Source organism: Sceloporus occidentalis, unplaced genomic scaffold (assembly GCF_023333645.1).
Source record: "Sceloporus occidentalis isolate IW3139 unplaced genomic scaffold, rSceOcc1.0.p SCAF_33, whole genome shotgun sequence".
NCBI classification, from domain to species: Eukaryota; Metazoa; Chordata; class Lepidosauria; order Squamata; family Phrynosomatidae; genus Sceloporus; species Sceloporus occidentalis.
Genome location: NW_028317013.1, coordinates 1,147,157 through 1,165,860, shown reverse-complemented (window position 1 = coordinate 1,165,860; position 18,704 = coordinate 1,147,157). Strand labels below are relative to the sequence as shown.

Genomic DNA, 18,704 nt, shown 5'->3' with positions numbered 1-18,704 from the left:
CTCTTGTGATTGCATGCAGTATTTGATATAAACTAGGTGTCTATAAATATCTTAAGTTGTTGTGGAAAAAATGGTTGATGAACAGAAGTGGTAGAAGTTGATACAGTGAGGGAATTTAACCTGCTGTGCACTGGGGGCCGAGACACTTTTTTCTGTAGCTTAGCTATAGTTATAGTTAGGTTAAACAATATTCAATAAACAGTTTATAATTAAAGATATATATATATATATCTATCTATATATATATATATATATATATATAAAAAGATATATATCTATATATATATATATATATATACCGTATTTGCTCGATTATAAGACGACCCTGATTATAAGACGACCCCCCAAATCTGAATATTAATTTAGGAAAAAAAGAAAAAGCCTGAAAACAATGCATTTTGAGCCCGTACATGTACAGGCTTTGTCATTAAGGGGTTAAATTGTTATATTTTTCATATTGAATTTGGAAATATTTGTGCAACCCCTCTGGGCAGTACTTGCTTGAGGATTACATGTATATTTTTTGTTCATTGTCAGTACTACAATTTGCACTGCAGGAAAAAAAAGTGAGTGTCGAAGCAGATAGCATTACATGTTTACATGTTGTGAAGAGTGGTGCACCACAACCCTTTGGCGCACACGGTGTTAAATTATACCACAGGGAAAGTTCCATCAAAACACATGACTTCATTTTTTACATTGAAGGCGTTTTATGACAAATATGCTGTCTGTAAGATGATACAGAAATACTGCAGACGCCAGCGCAGGCAACATTAAATCCCCTACTCACTGAATGGCAAAAATAGAATTCTGCTTCAAAGTATAATTAGAAGGAGGAGGGTGTGAACATGCCATCAATTCTCAGGGAAACCCTAGAGATTGATTGCATTGCTAGCTACTTACAACGTAAGTTGTAATATATATATATATATCAGGGCAGAGCAAAAAGGAGGTTAATACCGGTAATAAAAAACAATAACATAATACCACTGCAAAGAAAAAGACAATTATTCAAAGTTCAATTACACAAAGGGGGTGGGATTTTAGTTTGGTAATAGGTATGCAGAAGTCTCACAAATATTTTTTGAGAGAGCATTCTAAAGCCACAAGTAAGAAACAATCGTCAAAAAGCTACTAAAGTACTAAAAGCTACTAAAAAAAAAAGAGCACAGATAAAAAAAAAAAGTGTAAACTGATTTTAGCATTTACTCCTTTGTGGTGTTCTTTTCTACAAGTCCTTTTATTACCTAAAGCATTGTCCAACTGGCAACTTAAAAAGGTTTTTGTATGGTCCCAGCCTGCCTGAAAAACCAACATCTGTTGTATTACATCATTAATTTTATGATGTCTGATACAGCGAGAAAATTTCCATTGAACTGAGTTGAATAAGTAGCTTTAATAATCTGGTTTACTTATTTGATCCAACTCCATCTGAATATTCTAGCCAGGAAAGTTTGGCTAGTACTTGTCGTGAGGTTTGCAAAGTTGGACACACGGGCCAGCTACCAGTTGTTGGGTAGCAACACAATTATGTATTATAGTCTATAACCAGTAACTTGCTGGGGAGTATGGGGGTTCTAGTATCTTATACCAGATACAGGCCCGGACTGGGACAAAAAATAGGCCCGGGCATTTAAGCCTGAGCAGCCCATATTTATTTATTTATTTATTGTTAAAGCCCACCCTTCATGTACCATCTTTGCATTTAATCATTCACACAAATCATTAACACATTCATTAATGCAGTCTCACAAATCATTCAAGCAATTCATCCACACATGAATTCATTAATTGTCATACACATTCACACAATTCATCCACACATTTATTCATTCATTCTCATACGCATTCACACTACCCCCTCTCATCATCTTATCTGCCCCTTCTCACTGCAGCCCCTTCCCTCACCCTATTTACCTTGTTGCCAGAGCAAGCAGCAACTGCGACCGCGCCTGTGGCAGGGCAGGATTGACTTAGGGGCTGATGGAGCTGCAGCTCCAGGCTCCTACCTTAAAATAGGCCCAGTCAGGACCGGACTGACTGGGCCTATATGGCCGCATTAAGGCAGAGCCCCTTAAGCCTGCCGCAACTGCAACCGGGTCCGCCACTCTAAGGCAGAGCCGGCCTTAGGTGTTCTGGCGCCCTGCGCGGACTACTCCTCTGGTGCCCCCCCATCCCAAAAAAAGAAAGGAATAAAAACTTGTAACAAAACTCCCCTTTCGCAATCTATCCCCTGTATCACTATCTACCACCTCTGCCTCTTCTCACTGTTATCATTATATACTGAGGCAGACATTGACGGTGGTACAGCATAATACTTATCACTATATACTGAGGCAGAAATTGACGGTGGTACAGCATAACACCTACCACTATATACTGAGGCAGACAATGACGGTGGTACAGCATAACACCTATCACTATATACTGAGGCACACATTGACAGTGGTACAGCGTAATCCCTATCACTATACATTGAGCCAGACATTGACAATTGTGCAGCATAACCCCAATCACTATATACTACGCCAAACATTGTTGTGGTGTAGGCCTACCACTTCATTGTCTGGCTTAGTAGTAGGGATGCACCGAAACGAATTCTGGACTGAAACCGAAAATGCAGCATTTACCTGTCCGAAACCGAATATGACCTCCCCACACCATAAAAAAAACCCTTTTATTTAAAGTAAGTAACACACCAAAATAGGACAAAACAATTAAAAAACAATATTATATGTATATATATATGATTGTTAACAGCAATCACATTCCTATCATGCCCAGGCATACCCAGATTCCAGGATGTACTCGCAGACTTGGCATGATAGGAGTATGATTGCCCTATCTACCCCTTCTCACTCCCTTCTGCCCCATCTACCCCTTCTCACTCCCTTCTCCCCTTCTACCCCCTTTCCCCCTATCTACCCCCTTTCCCCCGTCTCACGCCCTTCTCCCTATCTACCCCCTCCTAACTATCTACCCTCTCCCTCTTTGAAGTTCACTTACCTTTCAGGAGTCCTGCGGTGAGGGTGCAAGGCCTCTGCCTCCCAGCTCTGCCACTGTATGGAACAGTATAGAGTGATGGGAGTTATGATGTACTTTTAGAGCATAATTAGATCATGAAAAAGACATTGGAAATGGTACAGCATAACACCCATCACTCTCACACACTTACCAATCCACACATATATACCAATCCACACATATATACCAATCCACACGTATATACCAATCCACACGTATATACCAATCCACACGTATATACCAATCCACACATACACCAATCCACACATATATACCAATCCACACATATATACCAATCCACACATATATACCAATCCACACATATATACTAATCCACTCTCACTGAATATTTTCCTACCTTTCCTCTTTTCTCCTTACAGCTCCTTTTCCTCCTCTTCGCTCCTCTTCTTCTGTTCTTCTGTCTTCTCTGTCTTCTTCCGGTTCAGAGGCCACGGACAGCGGTGGGCGCGGCTTCAGTGTTGTGCGCCGGGATCTAACAACAAACCCCGGCGCACAGCAGCTGTTGCCGCGCGGATCACAAGGGAGCGGTATCGGAGGTCTTTAGCAGACCTCCGGCTCCCTTGAGTGATTTTAAGCCGGGTTGAACCCGGCTTAAAATCACTCAAGGGAACCGGAGGTCTGTTAAAGACCTCCGATACCGCTCCCTTGCGAGCCTGCTCCTCCAGCGGCGGACATTACTGTCCGTCTCTGGAGGGGTGCCGGGTGCCGCAAGTTGGCACCCCCTGATGAGCGGCACCCGGTGCGGACCGCCCCCTAGAGTGTGACACCCTGTGCGGTCGCACACCCCAAAGGCCGGTCCTGCTCTAAGGGGCCGGGAAGCCCCCACCAAGGCCGGCCTTACGGGTCTGCGGCCGCACAGGGTTTAAATTAAAACATCGGGGTTTTTTTTCAACTTTATTTAACATCCTCCATGTTAAATAAAGTTAAAAAAAACTTTATTTAACATGGAGGATGTTAAATAAAGTTAAAAAACCCCCGATGTTTTAATTTAAACCCTGTGCGGCCGCAGACCCGTAAGGCCGGCCTTGGTGGGGACTTCCCGGCCCCTTAGAGTGGCGGACCCGGTCGCAGTTGCGGCGGGCTTAAGGGGCAGGTGCCCCTTATGCCCTGCGTTAATGCGGCCGTAGGTAGGGTAGGGGCCTGGAGCTGCAGCTCCATCAGCCCCTAAGTCAATGCGGCCCTGCCGTGGCCCGGCCCACTGGGAAACGCCCGGTGTGCCCGATGGCCAGTCCGGGCCTGACCAGATACATCTGTCTTCTGTTTTGTTTTTTTTGTGTGTGTTACTTATTACCGAGCTATACAGCAAAGCAATACTCTCCTTAAAAAAGAACTCTTCTATGGGTTCTGCAGTTCCCAATACCATGAGACAGCAAACAGACAAGAGATCCACTCATGGAATATCTTCTTGATTTAATAGGTGAAGTGTCTCTTACTTGAGTCTCTATGGAGTCACCCTATCTCTATTATATCCAGAAGATATTCTATAAGTAGAACTCTTGTCTGTTTTCTGTATCAATCTGTTATAGGTAGTCAAATTGCATTGTGTGATCTATCCTTTGTTTTTTGTTTTATGCACGTGGCTCTTGGTGTACAGCTGACGTTCATCTATTTGGAGTGTTTAAATCTTATTAGACTATTCGATTTTGAAAAACAATAGCTTTTGGGACCCTTAGAGGTCTCTCTTCGGCTATATTACTTTTAATTTTGATGGAAAGACAAAGACTTTCTTCAAATGTTTTTCCTGTTGTCACTATGCTAAAAATCAAGTTAGTTTAAGTATAGCTCGGATATTTACTATTGTCTCAAGAGCCTTGAATGAATATTTAGCACAGAAGAACTTTATAGCTCGGTTCATTACATTTTCCAAAATGCCTTGTGTTTGCTTTTCAGGATCCATGGTCCAAAGAGACTCCTCTGATTCTGGTCGCAATTCTCACGCCTTAATAAAATAGCTCCCCAATTCCTCTTTATTCTAGCGCAAACTAAAAAGTATTGATTATCTTGAGATTTTAGGGCAATAAGCTGTGGTTAATGTGTTACTCTTTCCTTCTTGTACAGGGTTATATGTTTTGATAGGAGCTGGAGTGTTGATGATGATAATCGGGTTCTTTGGTTGCTGTGGAGCTGCCCGTGAATCTCAGTGTTTGCTTGGAGCGGTAAGGAAAGCTCGAAATATACAAAAGCAAAAGCTTTTATAGAAGGGGGTGCTCTAGTATGAATGCCAGTGTGTCTTACATACACATTTTATCTGGGCATCCTTTACCATTATAATGGTGGCTGCACCCCAGCAGGCCTATATTTATAGAGCATCTGTAGCATTACCAAACCTACATTTTATAGGTCAGTAAACATAATAATCTCATACAATGTTGCCTTAAAATTTCTTAAATGTTGTGTATATCATAGGGAGTTTAAGTTTATGTTCTTACGGTTTGCATGATTATTCCTCCCCATTATGCCATAGAGTTGCTTTTGTTAAGCTATTCCTTTGTTTGGGTGGCAGTTGATCTGGCTGCTAGCAGGGAAAAAATGGAAGAGCATGAAATTAATTGTTACACTGTTTTTGTCATTTTTCACCACATGTCTGAACATCTGCAGTAGCCGGGATAATGACAGAGTCTCTTTAAATAGACCAGATCGGGCCCATACTAGCCATTAGACAAAGCAGGCAAATACTCCTCCCATGCACCCTTACTACTATTCAACAGCAGTCCCAGTCCCTAGCGTGCATACATACAGCTGCACACTACAAACGTGTAAGCATAGCATGCAGCCGTGTATCCAACAGGAGGCAATATGTACATCATTTCTCAACTGCTAGCCTTAAAGTGTCAGGACTGATTTTAACATCCTTTCCTTTCCCTAGCCAAGTATCTTCAAAACCATTATGTATAGTGGTCTAATGTTATCTAGTTTGTCATTTTAAAAAATCTCTCTTCTCTGTTTTAGTTCTTTGCCTGCCTACTGGTCATTTTTGCTGCAGAAGTAGCTGCTGGAGTTTTTGCATTTCTTGGTAAAACCTCGGTAAGATGTCTAACAATTGTGACTTTTTGTCATTCATTTTGTCTCTAGACACAGTTTCATCTTGTGCTTTTACAATCCTACATACACTGACCAGCCATAACATTATGACCACTGACAGGCGAATTAAATAACACTGATAATCTTGTTATCATGGCACCTGTTAGCGGGTGGGATATATCAGTTAGCAAGTGGATATTTCATCCACAAAGTGTTAGAAGCAGGAAGAATGGGCCAGCGTAAGGATCTGAGCGACTTTCATGTGGATGTTACTTTGATACGTACCACCTAAGCATTGTTGCAGACCATCTACACCCTTTCAAGGGACACGATATTCCCTGATGGCATTGGCCTCTTTCAGCAGGATAATGCGCCCTGCCACATAACAAAAATGGTTCAGCAATGTTTTGAGGAACACAACAACAAGTTCAAGGTGTGGACTAGGCTTCCAAATTCCACAGATCTCAATCCAATCGAGCATCTGTGGGATGTGCTGGACAAACAAGTCCGATCCATGGAGGCCCCACCTCACAATTTACAGGGCTTAAGGGATCTGCTGCTAATGTATTGGTGCCAGATACCACAGCACACCTTCATGCCTCGATGGGTCAGTTCTTTTTTGGCAGCAGAAGGGGGACCTACACAATATTAGGCAGGTGGCTGATCGGTGTATATTTGTTTTGTGGACAGGGCATCAGGTGTGGAGCATTAGCAAAACTGAGTGGCTTTTGTTCTGTTGTATTTAAGGTAATATATGGGTAGATAAGGGAAAAAAAACACCTAATGCTTCAAGTTCCAATAACTCTGTAACATGAATCACATAAGGTATTCTTCCCTTTCCCCCAATGCAATTATAGAATAAATACATTTCAATGCCTATATTTGATTTTTGTTCCAGACTATAGAAGCCTTAAAAGAATCCTACTCTAAAGCTTACAACAACTTTCCAAACAATCAAGAAGCAAATTCAACTCTGTCTTCTTTTCATCGTGAAGTAAGTAATGGGCTTATAACTGGACCACCTGCCGTTGGACAAAGCTCAGCTCAATCCTGACATCTTATTCAGCCACAATTTATAAGGAAAGGACCAGAGTGAGCTGGAGCTGAACCGGCTCCTATTTCTCCTCTTGGTCAGCAATTTAGTCCGCGCAAGCTTCAGTATTTTTCTTTTCCTGTTGCGAGTGAATACAGCACAGTCAGCTTGCGCATCTCTACCTCTGTCCTTGACAAATACTTTTTACATTGAGTCAAGAAAAAGCTTTTCACTGAACTGAGTAGCCAATATTCCTCTATATGTTGCCATACACAAGAATTACTGTACTAAATGTATTACACTGTCTATGTTTTTGCCCTATATTACTACATACGGTACATCATATTTATCTTTATTGCGGGCTTCAAACAAGTCAACCTTAATAGCTTTAAGTAATGAAAGGATGCTACCAGGAGGCTATGTGGTTGTACTGTATAATTCAACAGGGTGGCAGCTGCATCATCCCAGGGGGGAGGTAGAGGACTCCTCTTTATTAGTCCCTAATAACAAGACATTCTTATACATGTATTCAACTGTCAATGGAATATCTTTGTAATTCGGTTTAAAACCAATGCGTATGATGACAGGATCTATCATGCAGGCACAATATGGTGATGTTGCACAGGCTAGACAATTATCTTCCATCATAATGACTGATAATTGTGTTACTCAGAATAAAAAAAAAAACAATTACTATAGTATTTTATGACTATTCTGCCTATGTATTAAGGGTTAAATAGCTTGAATAACGAATCAAGGGAAATAAAGCTTAATAAAACGTATTCTTAGGCAGCCTTAGTAAGGATGAGATGAGGAGACAGAAGCTCACTAATCCTATTAATATTTCCTCAATTTAAAAAAATAAATGACCCCAAATTACTACTCTTTCTAGTTTTACACAAGCGACCCGCTTTTTGGTTGAATTTGTAGTTAGATATTGGAGAGTCTTTTGTGGGTTGCAGCTGTGTTATTGGTTGGTATATCTATAATTTACATATATATAAATATTTTCTGTTGATCAAAACAATCACCTGAATTTTTCACAGAAAATTTCCAGAAAACTGAAACAAATGCCAACACATACATCATAATACCTTGTTTGTCATGGTAGTTCCTGAAGATGTCAGCGGTGGAGCAGTATGCAGAACCTGCCTCACTCAAGAAATCCATTCATTTAGGTCTTATTTATATAATTATATTATTTTTTTTTCTCAACTTTTTACGGATGCTTAGTGCAGAAAACAAAAAGTGATTAGATGTCTAAATAGAGGACTAAATAGTTCATGCTTTTTTAAACTTAACATTAGTGGTATTGGAAGGGCCCATACGCATAACCAAATAATATGAGTGCTATGGAATATAAAGTGTAATTTAGTAATATAATAACATATGTGCTTACAGAAAAATATTGTCCATTTTGCTGCTGCTGTGTAACAACGTGAAGAGTTTGCAGGTTTTGCCACACAAAGCATATGATAATATAATAAAGCTTTAATAATGCCTAATATAATAAGGCTTCCCACATACCATCTCTAGATCATTATTGTAAATCAGTTCTTTATGTTTTGTTTTGTCTGAGAAAATCCATCATGTTATCGTTGCTGAAACTATTCGGAATGCTCATTTACTACAGAAATGTCATGTAAAAATTAACAAAAACCCTTATAAAATTTCCAGTACATACACAAGCAACAGAGCCAGAAATAAGAAGTTGAGAGAGAGAGAGAGAGGTTAGCCACATTGGTTGCCTAAACCAGGAACTGTTTATGCAAAAGCAAAATCCCAAATAACTACAAAATGAAGAAGTAAATTAAAATTAGCCTGCAACTCATCTTTTTTTCAAAGATCTCATTTTAGCATCTTAATGCTTCCAATAAGAGGAATAGCAGATAATGTTGTTAGTGTCAAATGTCTTTACATCATTCCTCTGGCTAAGAACCTCTGGAGAGTCACATATATTAAGGATCTTATAATGCGTAAAATAAGGTATTCCATTGAAATTTCTGAAAAAGAATAGGTTGCTTTTTCTGTTATGGTTTGTGGTAAGTTTCAAAGGGCCAGGTGTAACAATCAGATTTTGGATATCAGTTTACCTAGCTGTTTTGGTACATGTGCCTTTTAAGATGACTTGCTCTTTTTAACATAGCCACCCAGTCAAAGTCAATATACTATCCATCACACATTGGCGCTCACAAAGAGACACAGGATAAAAATAAAGGACATGTCTACAAATACAATGCACTTTAAGAATTCTAGGCAAAGACATAATGCTTGAATAATACAAAATGTACTATCACAAAACTGTATTATTACACTGTATGAGTATCATTGGAGTAGAGGAGGCCACTATGACATAGTATGTGCTAGATCATCATTGTTGATCGTGTATGTGCTATGTTGTGTTTTTTAGCTTTTAGGCAGAGACACGGAAATAAGGGCACAAGGTTTGTTACCATTTCATTATTAAGCATTGCTAAGGAAGGAAATTGTGCTAACAAAATCCCACACTCTAGATTTATCGTACAGAGAATAAATTAAACAGACAAGTGGTAGGTTGGTCAAAGTCCAAAGCCCTACAAGGGATAAAAACAATGCATTACTCCTCTCTTTGACATGTGAGAAGTTAAACCATACTAATATAATAGTGATAAAGAGGCAATGAGTTGCAATCTTTTATGTTATTCATTTTAGGTATTATAATGATAAGAACCCAAGATACAAACTATATTTCTATTCTGTTTTTAAGATGCAATGCTGCGGAAATCAAGACCCTGAAAGTGTTAAGCATGTGGGCAGCTTGTGTCATCCTGACCACCAAGAACACAAGGTATGTAATTTATGAGCCTAATTTGCCAAACTGAATATACCTGTAAGTTGCTCAAGATGTCTATATGCGTCCATCAAGTCCAGGTTTTCCAATTCTGTTATTTGCTGTTGCTGTTGATCCAAAAGAAGGCAAAAAACCCAGTTTGTAGCTCTTTACAATTTTGCCACAAACTAGGGGGGAAAAAATTCCTTCTTCACCCTAGAATGGCAGTCAGGTCTCGCTTGGATCCAGAAGCTATTTCTGCATAATTTAACAATTATATCCCTGAATATTATGTTTTTGTAAGTATTCATCCAGTTGCTATTTAAACATCTGTACAGACTCTGCAGGCAGAAAATTCCACATCCTTATTGTTCTTAACATATGTTTAGATTGGCCTGTAGGTTGTATGGCAGACAAGTATAAAAGCAGGATGTAAGGTCTGCAAGTCAGGTGGAGACACTAATGAAAAGCAGTGTCTATTTAAAGACACTAAATTGAATAAAGTACCTATGTAGTCCACAGAGCCTTGTAGGCCTATGTAAAGTGCTATGTAGTCCACAGAGCCTTGTGTGATCATCAAGGGATTTTTAAGTCCCTACACCTGTCTGAAAACCAAAAAGAATACAATCACAGTATATTAAATTCAATGAATGTCTCCAGTCTCTTGAGACATTGGATATATCACAGTCTACCAGACCTGGGGCCCAGATCTTACTGATCCTGATCACCAGGTGTATATTTGATTTTGTGCACCCCTACCTCATCCAACTAAAATACCTTATTTTTGGCATGTTATAGGACTGCTTACAAGAGATTGACAAACAGTTTAACCACGGTTTCCAGATAGTGGGAATTCTCGCAATCACCACAGCTGGTATAACTGTAAGTATTTTACCTTTGCAGCAGAAATAGTGAATAATAAAAGAAAAGCATGATCTCACCAGCTAATGGACAGTAAAGAATGCATTCACTTCCTGGAGATGCAACCGCTCATAATAAAAGGGACTCTGTAACCTAAATATCAATTACTTTGTGTGAAAAAAGATACACTAGGCTTATTTCTATGTTATGTGTTGTGCCTCAACCCCCTGCATCTTGTCGTATGTGTTCTTTAGTTTCAATGTATCTTACAGGTATCTTCTAAGTACCTTGCTTACAAAGCTGTTATTCCATAAAGGTTCAAGCGACACTTTCCAGCCTTGTCATTTTTATATGTTGCTGACCACCACCTATAAAGTGCTTCCCTGTAGTATTTGTAATCAGGGCCGGACTGGGAATGAAAAGCAGCCCTGGAAATATTTGGACACCAGCCCCATGTATTGTATCGTGTGGTCGAGCTCTAGTGCCCACATGCCACACCCTTTACACACGCCTATCTGAGCCACGCTATTTACCATCCAAATAGCTATAAATCATTATTTTTAAAACTATATTAAATTGTTCTTTTACAACAACAGAATATCACATTATTATCAAAATTTCAGGAACCAAAAGTGTTAAAAGACCCTAATAAGTACCTGGGAATAGACAGAATGTTAACTCCTCTGCATCCATGTGTACTGGATAAAGATGACATCAGTGCTAGGCAGATGTGTGATGGGATTGGCAGTACATCAGTACACTAAAAAAGTCATGATACACCCGAAGCCACAATTTAGCGCCACTAATCCTTTTCAATAAAATATGCAGATTGAAATAGAGTAAATAACACAAAACCTTCACTTTTCCTCTCACTGATTTCTGGGCCTAGAATGTTTTGTCCACTGAAGTGACTACAAATTCAGGAGGGCATTTTATCTCTGGATTAGTAAAAATTAAATAGTTCAATTTATTCCTTCAGAAAATAAAGTGCCAGGAAACAGATGACCAAAAACATACCAGGACAGGCTCTGCCACACCGACCCCCAAAGACACACACACCAGTATAGGCTCTGCCACACCGACACCCAAACACACATACCAGGACAGGCTCTGCCACACCGACACCAAAACACACACCAGGACAGGCTCTGTCACACCGAGACCCAAACACACACACACCAGGACAGGCTGTGCCAAACCGACACCCAAACACACACCAGGACAGGCTCTGCTACACTGAAGCATAGAAAATGTATTTTCTACACTGCTTTGTCATTAACTGCATCTCTGTGTGAGAAAGTGATTAATTGTAGTTTTTGAGGAACTACATGTTTGTTACAAAACAAGCCATTAATAAGCAGAAGTGTGTTTATTTGGACAGATACTACATATTTCGTGTAACAGTAACCTCAGATGTGAGATATACATGTCAGGTACACAATTCTGTTACGTGTCATATACGTTGCACGCACTTGTCAGTTACACATTTAGGGATGACAGATAACTTTAAACCTTCAACACATGCTGCATGCAAATTTTGAAACACCGGACAGCGAGCCTGGATTTAATTCCATACGTTTCGAATGTTTGGTCGCAAATATTTTATTATTATTGTTTTATATAGCACAATCGCATTCCATAGCTTTCAACACTGGGTAAACATGACATAAAAATTAGTACATAACAATTCAACCTACAATTCAAGCTGTGGGTGAGGAAGATAAGTCTGTGTCAGGATTCCACCCTGCTAGCCCGGACCATGCATAATTATCTTGCTGTCATGTCCATCTGCTACCACTAGTGGCCACCCTCCTTACCAGGTACAGCTGAGCCTTATTACCTGAGTGAAGCCCTGCCTTTAAAAGACCTGCCCTGCCCTTCAGTCAGGGCCTTTGCATTAAAGTGTTTGGACCGCTCTGCTTTGGCCCTGGCCCTGGCCCTGGCCCTGGCCATGTACCTGACCCCGTGTTGATCCTGCCGTCTGCCCTGCCAGTGGGCATCATGCCGTCCGCCCTGCCAGTGGGCTTCCTGCCGTCCGCCCTGCCAGTGGGCTTCCTGCTGTCCGCCCTGCCAGTGGTCATCCTGCCTAGAGACTTACTGCCTGTACTTGCTGTTCCTGTCACCTTCATTAATACAGTGCCTTTCAAAGTATTCTGCCTGTGCTGTGTTTCATTCCGCCTGTCTGTACCATCCCACTACCTGTCATGCATCGTGGGGTACAGACAGAACCCCTTGTATCCCCTGCGACTGGCTGACAGTCTGCCTAACAAGGTAAAAAAATTGATGGGAAGATGAATGCAGCATGTTATCAGAAACATACCGGCAGACAATTTGCGTTCTTTCACACAAAAGCTGGTCATGGGGCGCTCTTAGACTTTCCAGCACGACAATTACCCTAAGCACAAGGCCAAGTTGACCCTCCAATGGTTACAACAGTAAAAGGTGAAGATTTTGGAGTGGCCATCACAGTCTCCTGACCTTAATATCATCAAGCCACTCTGGGGAGATCTCAAACGTGCAAGACGACCAAGGACTTTGCATGACCAGAAGGCATTTTTCCACGAAAAATGGGCAGCTATACCAGCAAAAATGTGGGGCCTCATAGACAATTATTACAAAAGACTGCACGCTGTCATTGATGCTAAAGGGGGCAATACACAATATTAAGAACTAAGGGTATGCAGACTTTTGAACAGGGGCCGTTTCATTTTTTTCTTTGTTGCCGTGTTTTGGTTGTGCCATTCTGTTATATGAATCTCATAAGAAATAAAAGAAATGTGTGCACACTTTTGATCACAATTGTATGTAGCAACGTCAGGAGCAGTAAGGTTAGTTAGTAGTTGTGATAGAGTGAAGAAGGAAATTGAAGAGGTGTTTAGGGTTACGAGACAGGGAAAGGATAAGTAGGTTTACTTAGCAAAGTTGAGAGCAGAGTAGTGGGAACGTAGCATGAATTTATAGTGCAGGAAATCATAGAGACTTCTGCCAACTATGTTCAGCAGTGCGTAACAGCGACAAAGGTGTGGGGTAGTGTTGCGTGCTGGGGTTGGAAATGTATTGTATTTCCCCATGTATAAGACGCACCTTTTTTTAGAAAAAAATTGGTGTAAATTTGGTGTAAAAACAGTGTGCGTCATATACAGTGGTTGTAGATTTTGTTTTTTACCACCGCTTGCTCAGCAGCTTCTCTTGTTCCGTCGAGGAGACACAGGAATCCAGTGGAGTCACATGAATGTACATCACATGACTCCGTTCCTGGACCTGCTCCCCTGGCCGGGACAAGAGAAGTTCACTCAGAGTTTGAGCAAGTCTGCGAGTGGTACCGGAAGATCTACAGTTCAGGTAAGGGTCGGGGAGGGTGTATTAGTCTGCGTGAATGGGGGATTGAATGAATATGTGTGTGATAGCATGGATGTGTAAGTGGGGGGGGCAGGGCACAGGGAGACTCAAAGTGATGTGCATGTGTTGGCTGCTTGTGCATGATAGGAGTGTGATTGCTATATTAAATATACATGATTGCTAACAGCAATAACACTCCTATCATGCCCAGGCATACCCAGATTCCAGCACAGCTAACATCACACTCATCCTGGAACCGGGGCATGATAGAAGTGTAATTTTTTGGCCTCAAAATTAAGGTGTGTCTTTTACATGGGAGCATCTTATACATGGGGAAATACGGTAAGCCTTAGTAGAGCAGGTGTGAGGTGAAGTTATAGAGAGAGAGAGGTAGCAAGGTTAAGACATGCCATGTTTGAGATGGGAAATAGGAAGGAGAGTAAATTGGCTGAGCATTTCTGAAGATTAAGAGAGCAGCAATTGTAGGCACGCCTGAGAACTCTCAGGGTTTGAGCCTGAATGTGAGGTTTTTTACCCCAATCACAGGGTGTCAGGGTAAAGAGGCAAATTTCAGGGTCACAGCCAACTTCTTCATATTCTATACTGCTGTGATCATATTTATATATGACTCTCATTTAGTTATTTTGCTACAAGTGTATTATGGTTAATATACCTGCTATAATACAAGTGACTCAATTAAGTTTATCTTTAAATAATGACATACAGTATCTCACAAAAGTGAGTACACTGCTCACATTTTTGTAAATATTTTATTATTTCTTTTCTTGTGATAACACTGAAGAAATGACACTCTGCTACAATGTAAAGTAGTGAGTGTACAGCCTGTATAACAGAGTAAATTTGCTTTCCCTTTAAAATAACTCAACACGCAGCCAGTGTTCCCTCTAAGCTGTGCGCTTGTGCGCGCACACATAACTTTTCGAGGGAGCGCACACGTCCTAACATTGTGCGCACAGTACCTAACGGGGAGCTGGGGGGGGGGGTGGGCAGTCCGTCCAGGGTGACGCTGGCACTCCTCCAGATACGGACATTAATGTCCACCGCTGGAGGAGCAAGCTCGGTTGGGGAGATCAAAAATCTCACCCCAACCAGCTTAAAATCAATCAAGGGAGCGGGAGGTCTGTTAATACAGACCTCCGATCCTGCTCCCTTGCTATGCGCGCGGCAACTGATGCTGTGCGTCGGGATTTGATGTCAGATCCCGGCACACAGCACTGAAGCCACGCCCACCTTCTTTACTGCACCGGAAGGACAGGACACAGAAGAAGAAGAAGAGTCAAGAGGAAGAACGAAGAGGAGGAGGAAAAGTAACTAACAGAGGAAAGGTAGGAAAACATTAAGTGAGAGTGGATTAGTAAGTGTGTGAGAGTGATGGGTTTTATGCTGAATGTTTGTGAATGAGTGTGTGTGTGATGGCATGGATGTGTAAGGGGGGGGGAATAGCATGGCATAGGGAGGCTGTAATCACATTAATATGATGCCCAGGTTCCAGCATATGTGTATATATATGTATATACCGTATATGTGTATATATATGTATATATATATGTATATATATATGTGTGTGTGTATATATATATATATATATGTATATATATATATGTATATATATGTGTGTATATATATATATATGTGTGTGTATATATATGTGTGTATATATATGTGTGTATATATATATGCGTGTGTATATATATGTGTGTATATATATATGTGTGTATATATATATGTGTGTGTATATATATATGTGTGTATATATATATATATATATATGTGTGTATATATATATATGTGTGTATATATATATATGTGTGTGTATATGTATATATATATATATATATATATATATATATATATGTGTGTAATATATATATATATATATATGTGTGTATATATATATATAAAACACTTTCAAAAAGATGGTCAGCACTCCAGGTCTTTAAATAGACAATTTCATTTTATTCAAAGTCAAGTCGACGTTTCAGTCATTACTGACTTTCATCAGGACATACATGGAAACTGCTGGTTACTAGCACCGGGCTTGGAATATTTGGAATGGTGTGCAATGGACTCTGTGAGTAAATATATATATATATCTGTGTGTATATATATATATGTGTGTGTGTATATATATATTCTAAGCCATTTAAAGCCTGTTCAAACACACTGCAAGTGAAGTCTCCTCTGCCCTGATGCTCTGTGGCGGTGTCTGCAGCAGCACAGTCCTTTAGCCTGCATGAATGTCTTTAGGGGGAGGCCTCCCTTAATAGACATTTATGGCATGTCTTTGTGTCTATTGATCAGCCTGTGTCACGTTAGCAATCAGGCGAGGATTCTGATATGCAATATTGCTAGCAAATGTGTGAATGCAGGAGTTGGACACACAGCCACTAGTACTGAGAGAAGAGGATGGTCAGTATGCGTGCTGATGTCCGGATTGGGGAGGTCAGATCAGCGTGGAGTAAAGCCAGGTTTGGGATGCTGGAGATTGGGGAGGTCGAGGGTTCGAAGGTCAGCAATGGTAGATCAGATCAGGAGACACGAGAGGGGTCAGGGGCAAAGGTCAAGTATCGGGTAATCTTAGGATACAAAGGCCAAGGCAAGATCTTTTTGGTGGGGAAGTTGTGATAGCCTTTTGGTCCCCTTTCCTCTTTTCCTAGGGATGGCCAAGGAGATCTGACCTTGGTAGAAATGGGGTACAGAATAGAAAAGGGGGTACACAGTTTATCAATAGAGGTCACAATCCAACTATTGCTGGAAGAAGTAAAATTCAACTGTCAAACAATACTTTATCTGATACACTCCCTAAAGTCTTACTAAAAATTATATAGAAATTAAGATTACATTAAAATGAAAATGTAATGAAAAGAGCGCAAAGCAAAGGTAAATCTGAAACGTGTTCTACAGAAGCATAATAACCAGTGTATCTCATGTCATGTGAAAGAAGTTGTATGCAAGATTTTGTTAAACGAAAGGTACAGAATGCTTACATTAAAATTGTAATTATAATAATTATTTTGTCTAGCTGCTCGAGCATTGTGTGGATACTTTTTTTCTAAATTAGTTTGGTATATCCCATAATATATGTATTATATATCAGTGTCATATTCTTAAAATGCAGGTGTAAATAAATAATTTGGATTGTCCACTTTCATTTTTTTTCCCATAATTTGAAATATGTAATTTATCACTTAATGCTAAGTAGCTCAAAAAAATCATGTAACCTGTGTTTTTTATTTTTAACAGATTTTTGGTATGATATTCAGCATGGTTCTTTGTTGTGCTATTCGGAACTCAAGAGATATGCTGTGACCCAGACCACTTGCTCTGTGAAACTGTACATGATCGCCACCTGCTGGCACAGGGACTGTTCTGCAGCTGTCTGAAGAAAAAACTCTTACTAGCAGAGTATTTTAAGTTGTGCTTTGTATAAAGCTATGCAATGTGTTACAGTATGAACCGTTACATTTAGCTGATGCCAAATGCTTTATTTTCTAGATTTTTTTCTTATGGTTTTTGTTTTAAAGAGGCAAATTCACTGAAAATGACAGTGTTTTTGTTTAGTATTTTATCAATGAAATGTCTATACCGTTATACATATAGATTAACACCTAAGGTGCTTTTAACTACAAGTCCACAATTGTAGATTTCCAAAGGTTTTATATCCTCACCATAGATCTCTGACCAGAGGAACTGAAGCCTACCTGTCTTTTAAGGTTCTTGGTTCCAGGTCTGTGAGGACAGTGCTCTAGCTTTTCTAAAAACCCAACAACTATCAGACTCAGCAAGTCAATAGCTACCTTTACTGACTTTGGTCGCCCCTAAAGTGTAATGATGTAATTGGTTCAAGGGCAATGTTGTTGCTCACTAAAGTGGCTCATCTGTATTGTCAGCAGAGATTGTTACTTAAAGCAAAACCTTCAATTGCCCTGTCTTTACTGGGTGTTGCAATCTATTCTAATTTGCATTGACAAGCTTTTAGCTGATATAAGACTCCAATGTTTGTCATGCTTTATCAGCCATGGACCCTACCTTAATGTATATTGGCTGTTTTTTTAATCTCCTTAAAATAAAGTGATGGGGTTTGCCTAAAAGGGTTTTGCTACACAGAAAGCACTAGGACTCCATATAGCCCCACCAATGAAGAATGGTTATTTTAGTACCTTATTATCCTGTAAAGGAAAGAAACACAGACACACACTTAATTGTATATAAGACTGTAGCACAATGACCCACTATTTGCACCAGTTATGCCTGCATAAAACAGCCAATCTATGGAAAGAAAGCACTGCTTGCTTCCTGTGCATGGGGTCTCAGAGTCCCCAGAACTCCGGCTTGAGACAGAGCTGGTATTGAGTATATCATGCATGAAATTCGCAGGATATGCATTCACATCTTCTTATAGCCAAGATGGTGGGGTGAAGGGTAGAGAGGAATGCATTAAAAGGGATTTGATGACTCTCCACATGCATTTGTGTGGGGAAAATGTGACACAGTTATTGTGATTCATATGCCGGATGGGGCATCCCTTTAGGAAGCTGCCTATATGTTGTGTTAATATGTTATATACAAAACAAA

The 18,704-nt window shown here is 40.1% G+C and overlaps 1 protein-coding gene across 1 annotated transcript; it reads left to right on the top strand.

Annotated features, from left to right (window-relative positions):
- Positions 1-848: 848 nt before the first annotated feature.
- On the top strand, positions 849-17,438 carry LOC149298313 (tetraspanin-2-like). Its single transcript, XM_089487493.1, has 7 exons — positions 849-906; positions 5,104-5,201; positions 5,995-6,069; positions 6,965-7,060; positions 9,846-9,926; positions 10,707-10,790; positions 17,373-17,438. Exons 1-7 carry the CDS (start codon positions 849-851, stop codon positions 17,436-17,438), a joined length of 558 nt encoding a protein of 185 aa, XP_089343619.1.
- The last annotated feature ends 1,266 nt before the right edge of the window (positions 17,439-18,704 follow it).

Excerpts from the sequence above, each read along its gene's own strand:
- LOC149298313 (XM_089487493.1), top strand. The coding sequence starts at position 849 with ATGCCATCAATTCTCAGGGAAACCCTAGAGATTGATTGCATTGCTAGC. Across the intron at positions 6,070-6,964 it reads CATTTCTTGGTAAAACCTCG|ACTATAGAAGCCTTAAAAGA; the intron begins GTAAGATGTCTA and ends TTTTTGTTCCAG. Across the intron at positions 9,927-10,706 it reads CTGACCACCAAGAACACAAG|GACTGCTTACAAGAGATTGA; the intron begins GTATGTAATTTA and ends GGCATGTTATAG.